This window comes from Diabrotica undecimpunctata, chromosome 6 (genome assembly GCF_040954645.1).
Source record: "Diabrotica undecimpunctata isolate CICGRU chromosome 6, icDiaUnde3, whole genome shotgun sequence".
In the NCBI taxonomy this organism is placed as follows: Eukaryota; Metazoa; Arthropoda; class Insecta; order Coleoptera; family Chrysomelidae; genus Diabrotica; species Diabrotica undecimpunctata.
Window position 1 is genome coordinate 46,259,991 of NC_092808.1, and position 21,504 is coordinate 46,281,494.

The following is a 21,504-nucleotide window of genomic DNA, read 5'->3' on the forward strand; positions in this document are numbered from 1 at the left end:
ATCTCTGATGGGTTATAATCAGTTGAAGGAGTTGTACTTTATATACAGTGTACATATTGAAATTGGGAAATAGTGGCAAACGTCCGACAAACATAGACGGTAATAACCATCTTTTATGTTTTCAACGCAATTCAAAACGACATTCTATTTAGGTATTTTTCTGTGTAGCTGATAGGAGGGGATATGCGCCACGTTTAAAGCGCTCATATCGACCAAATTTCTCATCATCGTAAGATTTTTTAACTTATAATAATTATACGTAATACAGTTGTTTAAAATTAGGGTAGGTAATATTTCTTGCATCGCAAACTGCTACAGTAATAGTAAAAGTGGTTGCACTTTTTATGAATTTTCGGGTCAAAATCATAAATAGCATCGATATAATTTATACATTTACAACATTAAACCTGTATTCGCAATTGCTCAAAAAGTAAGGCTAGAATTAGGATCTCAAAAAATAATTATTGAAATAAATACTTAAGATCGTTTTTAGTAGAGATAAACTGTGTAAATATATAAATTGGTAACATACAACACCATACTTAAAAGTGTAATCACATATCAGCGAAGTTTGGCAAATGAAACAAAGAACAGAGAAACTGTTACTAGCAACAGAAATGGACTTCTGGAGAAGAGCAGCAGAAAAATCAAGAAGAGATCGGATACCAAATGAGAGAATACGTGAAATGATGGGAGTCAAGCATACAATAGTTGATGACATAAAAACAAAACAGTTAATATGGTACGGCCATGTACAGAGAATGCCAGATGACAGGATTTCAAAACAAATTTTGACGTGGACACCACAAGGGAGAAGGAAAAGAGGAAGGCCGAGAAAAAGCTGGAGAGAGGGAATTTAAAAAAGAACTAGAGGAAAGAGAAATCCCTCCAGGCCTATGGCTGAATAGAGAAGAATGGCGGTTAGGAGTCGGAAGGCGTCGGAGAACGCTGTAAACCGATAGTAGTAGTAGGTAACATAAATATAAAAAATATATATTGGTATTATATTGTTGTTAAAAAATATGCTTAATAAACTACTAAAATGTTTATATTATATAAATTTAACTTCACATATTTCCAATATGCCAATTTTGAATTGTCGATAAATCTGTTTTTAATACATAAATTTTACGATAACTTTAGCTATATATAAATAAATATAATTTATTGTTTAACATATTTAAAATGTGTAATAACATGTTTTAAATGAGCGACGGTACTAGAATTATGAATTAAAATTAAATATGTAGCAAAAAATCAGGGTATAATAATTATCAAAACAGATAACACAATTAAAAAAAAAATGTCTATATCCAGTCTCTCCTTCTATTTGCAACTTTCTTAAGAAAGAGCTTCACTTAGATCGCCAAAAAAAGGATATGTACTAAAATTACCTCATATTGAGCTGTAAAATAAATCGCGAGAACGTTGACCTTCTGTGCAGCCAATTTCTGGATACAAGAGGGATTCCATACTAATCTAATGGGAAACTCTATTGCCAATTAGGGCATTACCTGGGACTAACAGTGACTAAACATGGATTGACCGTAGGCCAACTTAAGAATCAAAGCTTTGGATCATACTTAAGATTATGTTTAAAACTCCCATTGAAATATACCGAAGATTACGATGGACTAAACGTTAGAATTACTTATTAAATAAGAAAATACAAAGTCAAAATAGAGCAAAGAAATGCAAAAGATAAAAATAAAAAGAAATACGAAAGAAATATCGTACCCTGGATAGGGGTTTTGGAAACCATGGAAACTTTAAGTTAGTTCCGCAAACTCCCAATGGCTGGCTTTGCAATTTATTTATTCTCATTACACTAACCAAAAACGCGGGAAATTGTAAGCGTTTAAAATCAAATGGTACATTCGTTGGGATCATCGGTATACGTGGGATAGTCAGTCCTCTTTTTTGATTTTTCCATGATGATCGTTGCCTTAATGGTATTATTCATTAGACTTTTCACAGTCAGTCTTATTCCATTGCACAGTCGATGATTAATGTTACGTAGCATAACGATATTTCATCCTACTTTTAATTGTAAATTGTTAGGTGGAAGTCCTTGTAATTCCAATGAATTTAAAAAGTCTGTAGGAGAGTTGACTGTGTCATCCTGATTTATAACTTGGTCAACTGATTTAAACGAAAACAACTTTCCTGGAAAAAATTCAATGGTGTATTCAATCGAATATACATATAAAATTTTATAAAAATCGATCAAGCTGTTTCGAAGGAGTGTGGACTTTCCTGGAAAAAATTAAGTGGTATATTCAACATACATATATTATACATATAAAATTTTAACAAACATCGGTCAAGTAATGCCACATCATAAAAAAATAAAAATAAAAATTTTTATCGAAAAAATGTGATGGGTGTGAACCAATCTTATTACTTAGGGGTATGAAAAATTTATAATGTCTTATTATCAGTTCCAACGAATATACACATTAAATTTCATCTTCTCTTCTTCAAGTGCCATCTTCGTTCCGAAGGTTGGCGATCATCAGGGCTATACGTATTTTCGAAACTGCTGACCGAAACAATTCGTTGCTGCTACAGCTATACCATTCCCGTAGATTCTTTAGCCAGGAGTTTCGTCTTCTTCCTATGGACCTTTTTCCTGCTATTTTCCCTTGCATAATTATTCGAAGCAGTTCATATCTTTCGCCTCTTGTAATGTGTCCCAAGTATTGCAGTTTTCGTTTTTTGATCGTAAATATGACTTCCTTTTCTTTATTCATTCTTCTCAAGACCTCGACATTTGTGACTCTCTCGGTCCATGATATTCTCAGGATTCTGCGATACATCCACAGTTCAAATGCCTCTAATTTTTTGGTATCAATCTTCTTCAACGTCCATGACTCCATTCCGTAGAACAGCACAGAAAGTACGTAACATCTCATCAGGCGAAGTTTCATTTCAAGGCTCAAATCTCTTCCGCAGAACACTCTCTTCATTTTAGTGAATATGGATCTGGCTTTTTCTATTCTTATTTTGATTTCTGCTGAGCTATCGTTGTCTTCATTTATAAAAGTGCCTAAATATTTGTATTTGCTAACTCGATCGATAATTTCATTGTGTAAATATAAATTTTGAACATTTTGTGTTGATTTCGATATTACCATAAATTTAGTTTTCTTTATGTTCAAAGATAGTCCATATTCTTCGCTGCAGTCTGCTATCTTATTTACCAATGTCTGTAGCTCTTCAAGTGTTTCTGCGATCAGAACGGTGTCGTCGGCAAATCTCAGATTGTTTAATCTAACACCATTTATTTTAATACCTACAGATTGCTCAGAGAGTGTTCTATTCATTACGTCTTCGGAATAGAGATTAAACAGGGTTGGTGACAGTATACACCCTTGTCTCACACCTCGCTTTATTTCAATTTCTTCAGTGGTATTATTCTCTACTCTCACTACTGCTTTCTGATTGTAGTACATATTTGCTATTAGTCGGATGTCTCGTTTATCTAAATTCTTTTCTGTCAGGAGTCTGATTAGGTGATCATGCCGCACTTTATCAAAGGCCTTGTTGTAACCTTGTTGTAATTAAATTTCATAAGAATCGCGTAAAACTGTTTCGGGTAAATATGGCTGTTTAAAATAGGGGTTGGTGATAGAAGTGTAAATATTAAGTGCTGTCTGTATTTTTAATCTCAAATTATAAAAAAATTAAATTAAAAAATTTTGTACAAAAAATAACAAAACTTTTGGGGTGAAACACCCTTACCCCAAAAACAGATTATCACCGATTCTGCTACCTCCTCAGATTCTCCGTCAAGCCAAGCAACTAACACTGTGACACTAATATGGCAATTAAAAAATAGAAATTATTAGTAGAAGGTCTACTACCAATCACATAAAAGATATTTACAAAGATTATTAACAACAGATTAACAAACGCACTAGATGCTGCACTGCTGAGATAACAAGCTGGCTTTAGAAGTAGATTCAGTACCATAGATCATATTCATACACTTCGAGAACTAATGAGTAGAACTAAAGAATATAAAATACCGCTAGCATTAACCTTCATTGATTTCGAGAAGGCTTTCGATTCTATATATTCCAAGGCATAGAAGCTTTAACCAGCCAAGGTATTGACAAATCGTACATAGAAACTTAGCATATATAATATACAAACAAGCAAAAGCTAAGGTAAAAATTTATGAAAACACTCCAGAATTTTCCACTACCAGAGGCGTCCGATAAGGAGACAATATCACCAAAGCTCTTCACTGCAACTCTAGAAAATATATTCAGCAAAATTAACTGGCAGAACAAAGGAACATCCATTGATGTAGAATACCTCCGGTATCCAAATTTGCAGATGACATCGTTCTGATTGCTAATAATCGTGCAGAACTGCAAGAACTTGCGACCTAAATTCAGCTAGCAATGAAGTTGGCCTAAAAACGAACTTGACAAAAACATATACAACCATGTACAACGAGCTAGTGGATGTCCAAGATGTAATAATAAACAACACCGCACTTGAGAAAGTAGACGAGTATGTATAACTGCGACAATTAATACATAAATCTGGCTTTTTACTTCCAAAAATCAACAGAAGAATGAAACTAGCTTGGACATCTTTTGGTAGAAAGGCAGTTACATTTAAATCAAACGTGCCAATCCACCTGAAGAGAAAAGCATTCGATAAGTGTATACTACCAATCATGACATACGGCTGCTAAACTTGGACACTAAAGAAAGAGATACTATTAAAAGTCAATGTCACTCAAAGATCAATGAAGCGATGCATGCTAGGTATAACAAAGAGAGATCGAAAACGAATAGAATGGATCAGAAAGAAAATCAAGGTTATCGATGTAATCCATAGAATTAACTCTTTATAATGGCAGTGGGCGGGACATTTAGCGAGAAGAACTGACAATAGGTGGTCCACTAGAATTACACTGTGCTATCCAAAAGGCGTCAAGAGAAAAAGAAGACGTCTAAATTTAAGATGGGACTATGTCATAAGGAAACAAGCCGGTACAACATGGCACAGAAAATAGTATAGTTAAAATTAACAAAACTCAAGTAAAAACTAAGACAGCTAATCATACTTGAAGAGAAAAAACTCGGCAACGAGCTATTCCAAAAGCTAATTGATTCAGTAAAAATTTAAAAATCAATTTGAAGGTTAACATTATCATGCTTATTCATTACTACATTATATAACAGAAAGAAGGCTAATAATTGAGGTAGAAGAAAAACTATACAATGATCAAACAGCAGTCGTAGTAAAAAGACAAATAGATAATAATATAAACACACTACGGCATATATACTGATGAGTCAAAATGTCAAGAGTTCGCGGTCGTCGGCAACTTCGTCATTTAAGCGACTGAAAGAACGCATTCTAGGCATGAAAGAGAGCGATTTTGGTAAACGAAAAATTTTATGATAAGTTAAAGCTAATGCACCAACGGTGTTAAGAGTTTAGAGAAGGTGGTCCAATGATGAGAATTATCAGCAACGTGGAGGGTTTGGACAGCTTAGAATATTGTAAGGCCTCAATTTGCCCATCTTAGACCTTTTGCTCTTGGAAATAGACGGGACAGTGTAAATCAAGTAAGAGATGCTTTAGTTGCAGCTACAGGAAAGTTGGTCTCAAGAACAATAGTTTTCTTAGAACTATAGAAGTCTCAAGTAGAAAGATTTCTTGGAATGTGCCTGAGAGATTGCCGTCTGCTTTGCGTTTTACCTTTGACAGCAAAGCATAAAGATCTACGTAAAGAGCTCGTCAAAACTGAAATGTCCAATGGAATTTTGTTTGGGTGGTTCTGATGGACGCTAAGCGTAAGACGTTTTCGAGGCGAGGGACGAAATATAAACTTGGCAATTAAACGTCACACAGCAAAAAAAACAGGCATTCTGGTATTAGGTGCTTTATGCTTGGGAAGCAGATCACCTCTAATTCTTATTAACGGTACTTTGACAGCTCGATGGTATATTGGTAAAGTACTACAATCGGCTTTACATCTCTATCTATAAACCATTACAAATGCATCTTTGTCACCTATCGAACATGTGTGGAATATGGTAGGTCGAAATATAAATCGATTACCACGTCCTCCAGAAAACTTAGATGACCTGTGGTATGCCATAAAAAGAATCTAGATGATACCACTTAATTCGATTAATTCGACCGGAGTCAGGAGTGTATAGAAAATCATGAAGGAGCAACTCATTATAAAGTTTTTGACAAAAATGACGTTGCAAATTTGTTTATAATGTTATCATCATCAAATAAGGATATTATACTCATTACTCATTATAAAGTATACTTTGATAAATAAATATTTAAAATAATATTTGTCCTTATAGGTGTTACATTTTTTGATCAGCAAAACAACAAATATATTACCTTCATAGGCCTTTAAACTGCTAATGATAACATGAAAATGACATTTTCATCGTGAAAATAAAACAATGATACAAGTAGATTACAAGATGACAGTTTCAGAAATAATAAGGAGGAATATTGTTACAACGTAATTTAATGATATTAGCCGCTTGATTTTTAAACAGAAGTTTCTTTATCATATTGTAGTTTGTGTTATAGTTATATAAAGATTAGATTAGATACGCACGATTCAAGGGAGCAGAAAAGTGTAAAGAGAATTTACATAATAAAAAGGTCGACTACAGCGATGCGAGTTGTGTGAAGATGGATGCATTAAAATTCTAGGAGGATATTCAGCCTAAATAGCTCCACGCAGGTGTTCCCAAACTATCACATCGACCATTAAATATTTAGTATTAGTTTAAGTATTTCAGAATATTTATAAAATTATTTATATTGGCAATATTTTCATGCACATAAATACATTTAAGCATTCTTAGTTACTATATTTTTGTTCTAACAAGCGATAAAGCAATTAATGTAAACTCAAGAAGTGTACGTTTACGTTTATATCTAAATGATTAATTACATACTAAATTCTAATAAGAACCTCGACAATCGATGCTCTTAGAATTATAAAAAATTTAACGTAGTTTTAAAACTAACAAATATTATTGCTTTTCGGGGTCTTCTTCTTCTTGTTGGCCTATTCGTTACGGATGTTTTTTACTAGCATGGCAATTCTAACTTTATTGACCGCAGCTCGAAATAGTCCTAAAGTGGCCAAGCAAAATCATTTTCGTAAGTTCTGGAGCCAAGATATTCTTCTTCTTCTTCCTGGTTCCCTCTTTCCGTAGACCTTTCCCTGTAATATAAGTTGCAGCAGGTTATATCTATGATCGTTTCACATTATATGTCCAAGATATTCTAGCTTGCTGGTTCACAGTGGATATAATTTCACATGTTTTATCCATCCGACGTAGAACCTCAATTTTCGGGGTAACTCGGTGTAAAATATGTTACTTAATAATACATTTTTATTTGAAACAAACCGTAAAAAATAGAGTTAAGGATCGACTTTTAGAATACGTAGTATATATTTTAGGAGGCATCCAACGTGTTATTGTCTATTTTATTTGGTATATCTGTTTTATCATGTGTTTGAAAATTTCCTTATTTCCCTATTTACTTAAAGTTGTTATTTATCTAAGTCTTCTGCAGTATTTAGAATGTCCATGTGTTACGTTATATCTTAATTAATTTCCAAACCCCAGCTTCCAAATTCTTCTACCAGCTTTTTTAGCATGTAGACGATGTCGTATTCTGCTAAAATTATTTGATTATCGTCGTTAATTGATCATTGTCGTTAATTTTTACTTCAATCTGTCCACATTTTTTGTTCCAGTTTTTTATTATTTTATATACATAAAGTTTAAATCAACAAATAACGGTCAACGTCATGAGAATGCAGAAGGCAAAGGGGAACCACTGCATTAACGGCTCATAGAGCACCCCCAGGAAAATCACCATAATTGAAACTTCAATTGCAAACCGTTACTAAACAGGAAAAGCGGAGGCCAATATTCGACAGGAGAGGAAAAACATATCTATACCACGAGGCCTCTCAGGTCGTAAAAATGCGAAAACCTTGTGAAGAAATCCTAAAAATAAAGAAATTTAATTTCAGAATGTGCACATGGAATGTTAGAAGCCTATTTACGACTGGAAAAGTTGACAACGCAATTCAAGAAATGAAAAGAATGAAAATAGACCTACTGGGAATCATCGAAATGAGATGGTTACAGCCAGGATCACGTAAAAAAATCATTCGATAAAGTACAGCATGTAAAATTAATGCAAATACTGAAAAATATCGGAATAGATGACAACGATATTCGTGTCATTAAAAATTTGTACTGGAATCAAACAGCTATCGCAAAAATTGGAGATAACTACACCGATGAAATCTCCATACAACGAGGAATCAGACAAGGTCGCATTTTGTTGCCAACATTTTTCAATGTTTACTCGGACCAGTTATTTAAAAAGGCACTTGAGAGACAACCATATTTAATAAAAATCAACGGCAAACTACTTAATGTGATTAGATATGCAGATGATACATTAATTCTGTCAGATAATACTAAAGGTCTCCAAATTCTGTTTGATCGTACTCACTAGGTAGGAGAGGAAATGGGCAATAAAATAAACTCAAACAAAACCAAATTTTTAGTGTTTAGTCGTTACCCACATCCCGATGCAAAGCTTTAATTAAACGGATTTCAAGTTAAGAAAGTTCATAAAATGACATATTTGGGAACTGTGATAACGCACCAACTAGATTCAGACATAGAAAGAAAACGTAGAATAGCAATGACTAAAACTACTTTTATGAAATTGAAGTCATTTCTTTGCAATAATGATCTCAGTTTAGAACTAAAACAAAGAATGGTTAAGTGCTATGTTTGCTAAAAGTATCAATCATGAACAAAATTGAAGTATTGGAACTGTGGCTTGTACCTTGGACAGCAAGGAAAACTAATGAAGAAGTACTAAGGAGCGTCAACAAAGATAGAGAACTGCTAAAGACTGTTAAACATCGAAAAATATCTTATCTGGGACATATAGTAAGGGGAAGTCGATATAAAATATTACAACTGATCCTTAAAGGCAAAACGATCTTATATAGGCCAAACAAATTGTAGAATGCAAAATATAATTTATGAACATTTCATTTCTGTTTGCAGTTCTGTTATACTAGTCATAAAATTGATTTTGAAAACTCCAGAACCATAGCCTCCATCTACTTCTATAAACCAAGAATAATGCGAGAAGCCATAGAAATTCAAAAAAGGCCAAATTATCTCAATAAAAGAGATGACGGCATCTGGTTACCTACGACATGGAGACCTCTCATAAAGAAAATATCGTCCGCTCCACTCTACAATCAAAATCTAGCCTTCAGAAATGTTCACGTCACCATCTGCTGTATAAATGAACCGCCTGCTAAAGTAGCAATATTGCATTAATTAGTCAATAGTGTGGTAGTGTCTGGAAGCTCGGGAGGTCAGCACAATGATCATCGTCAATATTGTGTTTTGTGAAGTTGAAAATCAAATAAATAAAAATATCTACTTTTTCTAAGTTGTATATTATCAAGTAGGTTCGTGTTGCTCTCTACGATTGACTTTTTATCAGGATTTTAGTCTTTTTTGTATTTATTGACAGACGTATTCGTTTAGCCCTATAAGTATTCTTACCCGCTGAACATGCAGCAAGTGAAGAATGAAATTAGCTAAGGATAAAAACCAAAAAAACAACAAATGGAACAAATACAACTTAGGTGGTTATACACATCAAACTGAGGTGGTGTATCTGTATCGACAGATCAGTGTAGATTTTTATCTGTCAAACTCTATCAAGTAATTAACATTTACAGGTTAACAGCATTTCTTAATTTTTAATTTATAATATTTATTAATCTTTATAATTACATTACAATTAATTTTCGTTTATTCCCATATACATACAGTATTTAATTTCAACCTCCCACAAAAAAACAGTTTCAGAATTCCCTTATTAATCGTATTCGTCCAGCTAATGCAAATACAACCAAGCAATTCGCAATAAAATTATCTCGAGGCAATTTAAATCTTTTATTTTTAACAATTTATCACGACTACTTTGGTGTTTTCTTTAAGCTTATTTAAATTTATTTTTGTTTTAGATTCGATTCACGAGATAAATCATTGGAGCAAGGAAAACACTGGGCGGACGAGAGTGTCCTCGGTGGCAGAGGCTATTTCCGGTATCAAGACAAACCAGCTAAATTGACTCTGGAGACAGTTAAAGACAGTGACGGTGGAATTTATCACTGTAGAGTTGATTTCAAGCAAACACCAACAAGGAATATAAAAGTTAACCTAACGATTATAAGTAAGTAATCATGTTATTCTTTTTAATACTTTTAATGCGGGTATTATAAACACAACCGATTATTTTATGATAAATAGCTTTTTATGCATTCTTAATAAAAATAATCCCTAATAATTATAATGAACTTTAAGTATATATCTATATAAATTATATATACAAAAATAAATAAATATGTATATATATATATATATATATATATTGTTATGATGTATTGTTTGTTTGTGAATGATGAGCAATGAGTATTTTTAATAATATAATATATAGGGTTTTTATCGCGGTTCTCAAAGAATTAGTTTGTAAGTACTTTTTTAAATTATCTTTATTATAACTATTATGAAACACACATATATATTTAACCTAGCCAATGTAAATTTAAAATAAACTGTCTTTAAATTGATATTCTTATAAAACTAATTAAATTCTATAGACAATGTAAAATTTAAACAAACTATCTTTAAAATTGAAATTGTTATGACACTAACTAAATTATATTAACAAAATTTTGTACCTTTCTTTCACTGAATGCCTAAATGAACTGTTTTCCACTATATAGATTCTCATCACCACTGAATGTCTTCGTACTTCGGTTATCCTTGCTTTTGTGAAATTACTTTTTCCAATTATCAGCTTCTACCAATTTAAGATATATTTTTCTTCACCAGCATTTATAAACCACCAAGCAAACCAGCAAACAGCATTTATATTTATTCTTCTTTTCAATATACCAATATCCAATTATTATAAGTTGATTTATACTAATCTCCAATCATAATATAATTTTAATTTCTTCCAATATCTTTAATATTCCAATTCCAATATTCCAATTTTTAATCTTCATTTAACTCACTATATTAAACAATTGGACTATTTGTAACTGATTGACTAACTGAATGCACTTACTTTCTTACTAAACTGCCCTCTTGAATCCAAATTACGGGTATTTATATCTTTTCGGATATTCCAGAACCATCTGGAAAGAGATCATGTTCCATTTGTTCTATTACTTCTATATGGATGTCCTCGAAAAAAGTATATGTTCGTTCCACAGACATAACCATTATTTAGAGAATGTTCGACCGTAAACAATGGTCAAATTCTGCATTCTGGAGAATTCGTTAATTTTCTATTGATAATTTTGTTGACATTTAGGCTTTTCAGATCAGAATAAACACTTAAATCAGTAAATATATATAAATTAAACATTTTAAACTAACATTATTATTATAACCCCACTTTATATTCCTAATTATTTAAAATGTCACTTGGAGAGTAAGTATATCTGTCTGTCACTCACATATGTATAGTTGGTTGCCTAGTCACATGGCTCACTTAAATATATCTACCACATTATAATTACTAAAATACAACTTTTTACAATTATTATATGCTAATTTCTTAAAAATGCCCTCACATAAATAATTTTTATAAAATTCTCTAGTATATAACTTATTAAAATAACCAAATACTTTTCATATCTAATATTATGTAGTATATAATTTATAAATTATTTTCTTTAAACCCTAATCGTATCAATATATATATATATATATATATATATATATATATATATATATATATATATATATATATATATATATATATATATATATATATAGGTCTACAGCTTTAAGCCATTTTTGACTATGTATTCAAATTCTCATCATGTACTTAGACGTACTTATCCATTGTACAGGGTGTCCAAAATTGGTATGTTTTACAGGGTTTACCAAAAACTAGAGGAGAGAAAAAAAAAGTAGTTAAGATGTGTTAAGTGTCATGACTTCTTTTTTCATTAAAGTAACGATTACCTAATCAAATCATAAATCGTTTCCCACATTAGCGAGATACAGGGCGATTATTTAAAAATGTAGAAAACGACAGGGTTAAATATCTTTTTTATTAAGAAAAAATTTAAACAACTTTATAAAAACGTTTGATACATATATTATGGAAGCTTTGCGTGGCGTACGAGACATTTTTTTAAATGTCTCACTAAGAAAATATAATAGCAACTTTGTTTTTATATGGGATACCCTATATATTTTGACATTATTCGTTTGAATTTTTAATTCTCTTTCACCTGATATATAATATATCCATTTTCAGTCGTTGGAGCTACACTGCAAATAAATTCTTTATTTAACATCACGTTATAGACACATAGAAAAAAAAATAAACGCTCAGTATACCATTCTAACATTTTATTATGGGAATAATAATCCTTCACAGTTTAATTTACCAAAAGTAAGATCAATCAACTTAAAAAACGGAAATAACACATCTACGAGTAACAAAAAACTACTTAACAATCAGAATTAATTTTACGAAAATATTAACATTATAATAAACATAAAACAACAATGACACAAATGTACAAAGAAACAACTAGAATTAATTTTACTTACTAGAATTAAGTATAAAAATTTTAATAAATATCCAAAATGACCCCGTTTTGTCATAATAATAATTGACACTTTTTTCCTACAGATCTTACTGAATTCAGTATATACATTGGCTTTATTTTTCTAAATGCTTGATGAATGCTTTGGAATTATCCTTCCTTAGTATTAAAGCCAGTTTTATAACCACTGTTTTTTTTTTAATCGCCAAATAAAAAAATTAGGAGGATTTAGTTCTGGTGAACAAGAACCATAGGTTCCAATTCATCAATTATAAAATTGTCCATTTAAATAATTTCCAACGAACTCGGCATTATGGGCAGGTGCTCCATTTTGTTAAAACAAAAATGTATTCCTCTCGGCCAAATATGTATTTCTCTTAAATATGTTATTTAACTTCGTTTTTAAGATACCTATATATACGACAGCAGTTAGTTTATCATCAAATACAAGATAAACTAATTTATTGTGATTAACAAAACAATAACTTTAAAACCGAATCTCTTATACCTCCTGATCCCCTGAACTAAGTGAGGATTTGAGTTATTCCAATATAGTTCATTGTGTCAGATAAATATTCCTGCACTGGATATGCAAGCTTCATCGCTATATATTACCTTCACTATTAGCTATTACCTTTTAACATAACCTAGTCTAATAACGAAATTAATGTTTTTACATGTAACAAAATCTTACTTTATATAAAAAAAATTATGCAATTTACGGAATTCTAAACGTCAAAATAAACGAATTTTAAAGTAAAATTGTGGCTTATTCCCAATAAAACTAGTAAATTATAATCGCAAATTGTATATGTAAAAGATGTCACAAGAAAATAGCTTCAAAACAATAATAAAAAAAATAGAAGACAATAATATTATATCGGATAAAACATTATGAAGAGAAACAATAAAAGTAATTAAATACAGTGTGTTCTATTTCATGACAATTTTATTTATAAAATGTGGAAACAATACTTTAAAAATAATAATTCACGTTAAAACAACAATTAGCAGTAAGTATTTACTTTACTTTCAAGTTAGGTAGGTACTGATTTTATTTTTGCTAAATAAAATGCGCTGCGCGTCACGAAAAAGAGGCCACCTAAAATGTTTGCCATTTTTTAATTTTTACAAATCATACCACAAAGTGATTCTTATTAGATGTTTGTGTAATGTTTAAAAATATATTATATAATGTTTAAAAATAATGATTATTTCTGCTCAAATCATCATCATCATGCAACCTCTTCTGTCCACTGCGGACATAGATCTCTCCCATTTTTCGCCACTCTTCACGGTTCTGTGCTTCTTGTTATCATTTCTTGGATATTCGTCTTGTCGTCCATCCAGCGTGTTGGTGGTCGTCCTCTGCTGCGTTTGTCTTCTTGTGGGCGCCAGTCAATTAGTTTTCTGGTCCATCTTGTGTCTTTCAGTCTTGCTATGTGGCCTGCCCAATTCGATTTCAGCTTGGCTATACGTTCGACGACATCACTGATACATGTTCATTTCCTTAAGTCTTGATTCCTTATTTTATCCGTTTTTATCACGCCGAGAATTGATCTTTCCATGCGCCTCTGTGTCACTCGCATTTTTAGTGCTGTTGTTTTTTTGAGCGCGAGAGTTTCTGCTCCGTATGTTATAATAGGAGGAACGCATTGGTCAAATATCTTTCGTTTCATAGCTATCGGGAAGTTGCTCTTAAAGATGTCCCTTATTGAACCATACGCCGCTCAAGCAAGTGTTATTCGTCGTTGAAATTCGCAGGTCTAGTTGTCTTTGCTTATTCTGATTTCATGGCCAAGATATATGTACTTTTCTGTCAATTCTACCACTTGATTTTGGATGATTAAGTGGTTGCTGGGAACTAAATTTGTCATAAATTTGGTCTTACAATAAGTTTGGTCATAAGTTTGGTGTACACCGACAACTCTTCTCATAACCCACACTTCTCAAATTTACCCCATCTTCTTTATCTGACCTCCCTCCATAAACGTCAACACCTTAATCCTTCTCAACAATTGTCGCTTTTTAAAACAACCATTCTCTCTACACTACTGTTACAACACTCCCTCCAAAAGAATTTTTCAGCCCCCTATTGTTAACATCATATCTTTTATACCTCACTATTTCATTATTTTACAATCTTCACGTTTACATCATATTCCTGTCCATTCTTTTTTCTTTTGCTAGTTCTCTGTCTTTTCATATATCTACCATCCACTCATTAGTTCTAAACTCAATAAACATTTAAACACAATCCAGCAATTCATCAGAATTCACTTTCTCTCACTTTACCTAAACCCTCAATCAACCATTGCTCCACCCTCTCTTAGTCAACAACTTAGTACACCATAATCACAAATAAAATTTCAGGCTTTTATGTATCGAATTTAATATAACCAAAATATATTTTGTTCAGGGTGCTAGATGCTTTAAGCATGAAGGACCTCTATCATCTCTAATTTTGTTGATTAACTCATTCATTTCCCTTTAACCCACTCTCCTTTATTCTTTAGTCATTCCATTTACTTTTATTCCTGCTAAGTCTCTGAGGATCTCAGTCTTCCCAAAAAAAAAATTTTTAAATTTAATCACATATATTATAACTTTAATTCCTTCAGCCGGAAGATTTTCAATCCCTTTTCTCAATCTATTGGACTCACTTATATTAAAAAATTTTTTACGATACAAGCAGTATTAAACAATTTCATCTACATACGAAGTCTTACATTAGCTACAAATATATACTATTTATTTATTTATTTTTCCTTGTCCTAGATGTAAGCAACATAAAAAGACATTTCCATATATTTCAGCTAATTCTTCACAAATTACACCTTTTAGACCACACTCCATACGATAAAGAGTAACATAAGCTGCCTAATGCATACGTCATCCTCTTAAACATGACCTTAAACAACACCAGTAATTTACATCTTTTATATCCAATATTAAATAATTATAGAAAAATTTTTAAATCCCAACACCTGGATTGCTGTTATCATTTTAACATCATCAAAGTTTTTTAATCTTTTGGCTGTAGTAATATAATGTTTAACTAACACTATTTCATGGTTCATTGACATTTTGTTTTTGACACTGTTCATAGGTATTTTATCAAACAGTTGCCAGCCGTAGTCCGTTTGAAGAGGTTTACTCTCCGGACACTGGAACTCACTTAAGCATGGGTGTATGTTACCTGAAGTAAAATCTAATTAAAATATTAAACATCATATAATATTATCAACAACATGTACAATCTTTGGTAACACATTACATTTTAAAGGGTTTTTACCCAAATATTTTGGTGGCTCAGGCATGTTAACCTGTAAGTATAACCATTTTATTGTTTTTTTAACCTTAGTCAAAATTTTAAACCACGTTTGCTGTAATTAAATGGTTTATACTTATTTTAGGTATTTTAACCTGATGTTGGAACAGTTGTTCCGAAAACGTTCGTGCTTGTAATGTTGCCCTTTTAAGGGTTTTTATAAAATAAAATATACCCACATACAAAGACTAACCTCTTTTGTTATACGTGGTATACAGCCAGCTACAGGAATTATTTTCCTTGTGGATTTTCAAACATAATAATTTATTGAATTTATTTGAAAGATAAAAGATAAATAAATAATAAAATTACTCTATTTAATTTTAATTTATTCTTCAAACTTTAAAAATACAGAAACTATAGTATGAAGTTCCCCCAGTCTACAGTACCGCCTACTGTTCCACTTTTTTTGTTTATTATTATTCACATTCTGAAAGTCTATGCTTCCCTTGTTATTTTTTACCTAGTTCGTTTTATTTTTCTTATCATATCTTATCTCTTTTTATTATCACGTCAGATCAATCTGACACGAACTACGTTAAGGTGCATAATTTGCCTATTTTAAGGAAACTGGAGGCTTAGCATGAATATCGGTGTATGTTCGACTGAGAGTGACATCAGCCCGGGATCAGTATACGACTAATTTCACCCGGAGACAAAGGGGAATCACATCAAATGCCCTACCAAGTCATTTTTTGGAAATATATTAACGGATAGATTTATTTTATAGCCTGAAAATGTTTAGGCAAGTAATTCAAACGAAAAAAATCAAAAAGTCAATTTAACCAACTAAAAAAGAGCCAATTATACACATTAAAGTATATACAATATTTTTATTATTACCAACAAAAAAAATAATCGAGATTTTTTTTATCCGAGTGGTGTTTTATTTGTTATTATTAAAAAAATTGTGATATTAAAAAAGGTAACCCAATGTTCTATCATTTTCACTCATGTTTGAGAACATTCTTACTCACATACGGATTCTTAAAGTTCGTATTTAGCACCATATATTATTTTTGAGTTCCTGCAATTATTCTCGAAGATTTAGCCATTAAAATTAATTAAAATATTAAATTTTTTTCTAAGAAGTAAAATAGAAATATAAGTAATTGATTTTTCAATTATTTCAATCACCTTTTAACTATATATTGCTTTTATATCAAGGTTATAATCAAGCGAGGATCGATTTCACGTTCGTGTACGTAATTTCCATAATAGCTAATAATCATAACATATCAGTTTAACAAGAAATAATATTAAAAAAATTTATCAATTTATACTCACTTATGCCATTCATCCTCATTTTATGCCCTGTGCGGGAAATAAAAAATAATGGTATTTTTTATTTAAAAATTAACGAGCTGAATGGAAGGCTGACTACATTTAAAAAAATAGTTTAAAATATATTTCTTAACAAACATCTTGCGACAATGTACATACGATTCCTTTAGTATAAACTATCATACGATTTTTTAAAATTGACAATTTTTGGCCTCAGTCGGCCTCAAATCATCCATAACTAAAAGCTACTTTTTTTGTAAAATGACGCAGTTACATTTAATAGAAGGAAATTACTTTTTCCTTATATTTAATGTACCATTAGATAATTAAAAAGAGTTAATAAAGTAAAAGGTTATAGAACAATTTTTGCGAAAAATAGGGACAATGGCCTAAAAATGGTGTGAGTGGCAAACTTTGAAAAATCGGACCTTTTTTTGTCTTCATAGCGGAAGGGGGTCTGGAATATTCAAGAGACATATCAGTCCAGGACGCCACCTGACTGACCTTAGTGCCAGCACTACTCGTTCTTTATACTCCCGAGTACCGATAGTTCCCGAGGTACTTTAAAATGCCCTCTCGTCGCCGAGTCTACGCCGAAAGTCTACTTGAAAGCAATTAGACCCATCTCTCTTATCCGGAAGCCGGCATCTTTTCCGAAGCGCTACATTCATTCAACCACAGACTGTCAGCAAGAAGGCTCCCTGTCTCGTTCCAGTTAGCGCGTGGAAGACTCTCATCGCTTCTCGTACGGCATCATTCCCAGACGGGCATTTCATTCTTTCCAACAGTTTGACTCACACAGTCTAACTAATACAATCTGACTCACTTTTCTACCTTAACTTCCAGCATCGATCCCTCTTACCTTTGCCGTCGGTTAAGCTGTCTTTCTCTTCTTTTTCTTGATCGAAAAATCGTACTTGGGATACTGTGAATCCTAAAGACTTCTCCCATGTCATTTTAAAGAGAAAGAATCTAAGTTTTTTTATGCAAAGCAATACCTATACCTATATCCTCAAAAAAAAAGTTATGGGGCATGAAAAATTGTGAGTGTTGTTCTTTTTGCTTTGTTATTTTAATATGTTTTTGTCAAAAAAATTATTTTTAACTTTAAAAGGTGACAAATTGATAGAAAATTTAATTTTAAATAACTTTTCTGGAAAAGTATATGTACACAAAGTGCATACAATTTACCTAAATGCACTTTAGTGCATAGAGACAAATTCACCTCTTTTTCAAAAATACACCCTGTAAATTGTAGCGCTCCGCAGTTTTTTCATTTTTGGGGTTCCTTGGGGATCTGTTAGGGTGTGATTCATCCTAAAGCTTTTTGCTACATATATGGAAAGTACATTTTAAAGGAAAGTAGAAAATTGGGTTGTGACTTTGTGAAAAAGGCATATCAAGCCTATTTTAGTATTCATTCAGGAGACCAAGATAAATTCTGAACTCCATATGTAGTGTGCAAAATTTGTGATGAAAACTTACGTCAGTAGACAAAAGGACAACGGAAATTATTTAAGTTTGGTGTTCAAATGTATGGAGGGAACCAATAAATCATTTTGACGATTGCTATTTCTGCAAATGTAAAGGGGCATTAATCGTAAAAATCGACATAATGGACATATCCTATCCCGGATTCAACAATAAGACTTTTTTTAAATCAGCGTGAGTAGATACGGATTTTAATATTTACCAGCCTAATTACGTTGGCAGGGGATAATGTCCAAACCTCGGATGACGAAGTATAGACTACTGTATTTGAAAGAATCGACAGTAACTTTGAAGGGGATTTAACATGTCCTGAACTCTTTACGAAAAACGAGCTAAATAATCTTATTAGAGATTTGAACCTTCCAAAGAAATCTTTTGAATTGCTTGCCTCCAGACTATAGACACAACCGTCTTATACAGTTACTTAAAGATAAACACATTGACAAAAAAGACTTAAGAATAATAACTCATCTCTACTTTAACCAAACAGCAAAAGTCAGAGTAGGCAAAGAACTTTCGAAGGAAGTAGAGACAAAAAGAAGCGTAAGGCAAGGTTGCACACTCTCCTCCTTATTGTTCAATCTATGTTGGGAAGAAATAATTAAAAGATCACTCGAAAATGTAACAATTGGATTAAAAGTCAACGGCAGACCGATAAGAAATATCAGATATGCCGATGATAATATACTAATTGCAGAGAATATCCAAGATCTACAGACACTTTTAGATAATGTAGTAAATGTTAGTGAGGAAAGCGGACTAACGCTTAATGCTAATAAAACAAAATTTATGACAATTTCCAAAACACAACAACAAGACATTTTAAACATAAGAGGGGTTCCAATAGAAAAAGTAAAAAAATACAGATATCTTGGTGCAATTATTAATGAAAATAACGAGTATAGAGAAGAAATAAAAATGAGACTTGGACAAGCTAGAGCAACATTTAATAAGATGAGAAAAGTATTATGCACCTATTATAGACCTTAGTTTGCAACTCAAAATAAGAATATTATGTTCCTATGTGTCTTCGGTGCTACTGTATAGGGTGGAGGCCTGGACCTTAAAGAAAGAGGTGAGCGATCGACTTGAAGTATTCGAGATGTGGACCTACCGAAGAATATTAAAAATAAATTGGGTAGACCGAATAACAAATGTTGAGGTCCTCAGAAAGATGACAAAGGAAATGGAAATCATGAATACGATTAAGATAAGAAAGTTACAATATCTCGGCCACGTTATAAGAAGGGATAAATAAGTGTCGCTACAAACCATAATGCAGGAAAAAATGCAGGGAAAACGAACTATTGGAAGAAGACGCATCTCCTGGCTTAACAATCTGAGAAAGTAGTATAATTGCTGTTCCGTCGACTTGTTCAGAGCTTCAATCTCAAAAGTGAAAATAGCTGTGATGATTACCAACCTCCTTAATGGAAACGGTACCTAAAGAAGAAGAAGACTATGGGAAAAGAATCTTCTTCGTCCGGGCTCCAAAATCACATATTACCGTAACAAAGGAAAAGTTATTTTATTCGTTGTTTTCTGAGCAAGATAATATGGTTTTTTGTAACAATGTTAAAGGAGAGTTAAAAAAAAAATTAGTATATCAGAGTATAGATCAGATCACTGGCGATTGTTTTTCGACATTTAGAAATGAAGTTTAAAGTGTATCCTTTTACATAATGCAAACAGATTTGAAGTTACACCAATTGGACGTTCTACAAAAAGGAAAAACGAATGTAAAACAATATTGCTGGTGCTAAAAACATCAACTATGACCAACACCAATAGGTGATCTGTGTTGATTTCAAGATGATGAATTTGCTTCTAGAATAACTAGGTGGCTACACAAAATATCATTGTTTTTATGCCTTTTGAGATAGCAAGACTAAGGACCAACAATAAAGTAGAACAAAATGGCATTTTAAAGATGTTTTAGTTAAAAAAAATCTCACGTAATTAACGATGCATTGGTCCAACGAGAGAAAATAGTATTACCTCCGTTGCATATGGGGCTTATGAAACAATTTGAAAAGGTCTTACACCAGAAAGGTCCTTGTTTTACACACTTGTCTAGCAAATGCCTAACACTTAATACAGAAAAATTAAAAGCCGGAATATTGGATTGGCTTCAAATAAGATAACTTATAAAAGATTTGTATTTTAGAGAAACAATGGATGGCTGAAATTGAGTTTAATGCTATTTTTCTAAAACTGTGCCACATTTTCCTGTAAACAATAAATTGAAAAATTACCGAGATATGGTGGAAGCCAGACTCATCAATTTAAAAAAACACGGTTGTCATATGAGCATTAAAATTCATTACCTCCACAGCCACATACCGTTTCAGAGTAAAGGTATTGGCGGAGATGGGACACTCGATGGCCGATTTCTACTGTTTTTAAAGTGACGGTCCTTTTAAATTTTTTGCAAGAAAATCACCTAAAAAAACTTTTTAGGTGTTGCCAAATAATAGTTTTTTGCTGTGATGCTGGTTAGGTTAGATGAAAAGGTTCTAATTTTTTGGCAAATATGTTTCATGATTTTTGTAACTATATTATTGCATAATAAACCTTTCTCTTTATTCGTGTCTTGTTTCTTTGATGTGTGGCAGAACTACATATGTGGGTAACGCTTAGTTAAATTATTCGATATGTTAAAAATGTTATCTGTTTTCATAATTTATGAAAA

The 21,504-nt window shown here is 32.0% G+C and overlaps 1 protein-coding gene across 1 annotated transcript in view; it reads left to right on the forward strand.

Moving 5' to 3' along the window:
- LOC140444329 (synaptogenesis protein syg-2-like) overlaps positions 1–21,504 on the forward strand; it is a 520,904-nt gene that overhangs the window by 395,420 nt on the left and 103,980 nt on the right. Inside the window, exon 3 of the mRNA XM_072536080.1 lies at positions 10,097–10,305. Within this exon, the coding sequence (XP_072392181.1) occupies positions 10,097–10,305 (209 nt within the window). The remainder of the gene's footprint in view (positions 1–10,096; positions 10,306–21,504) is intronic.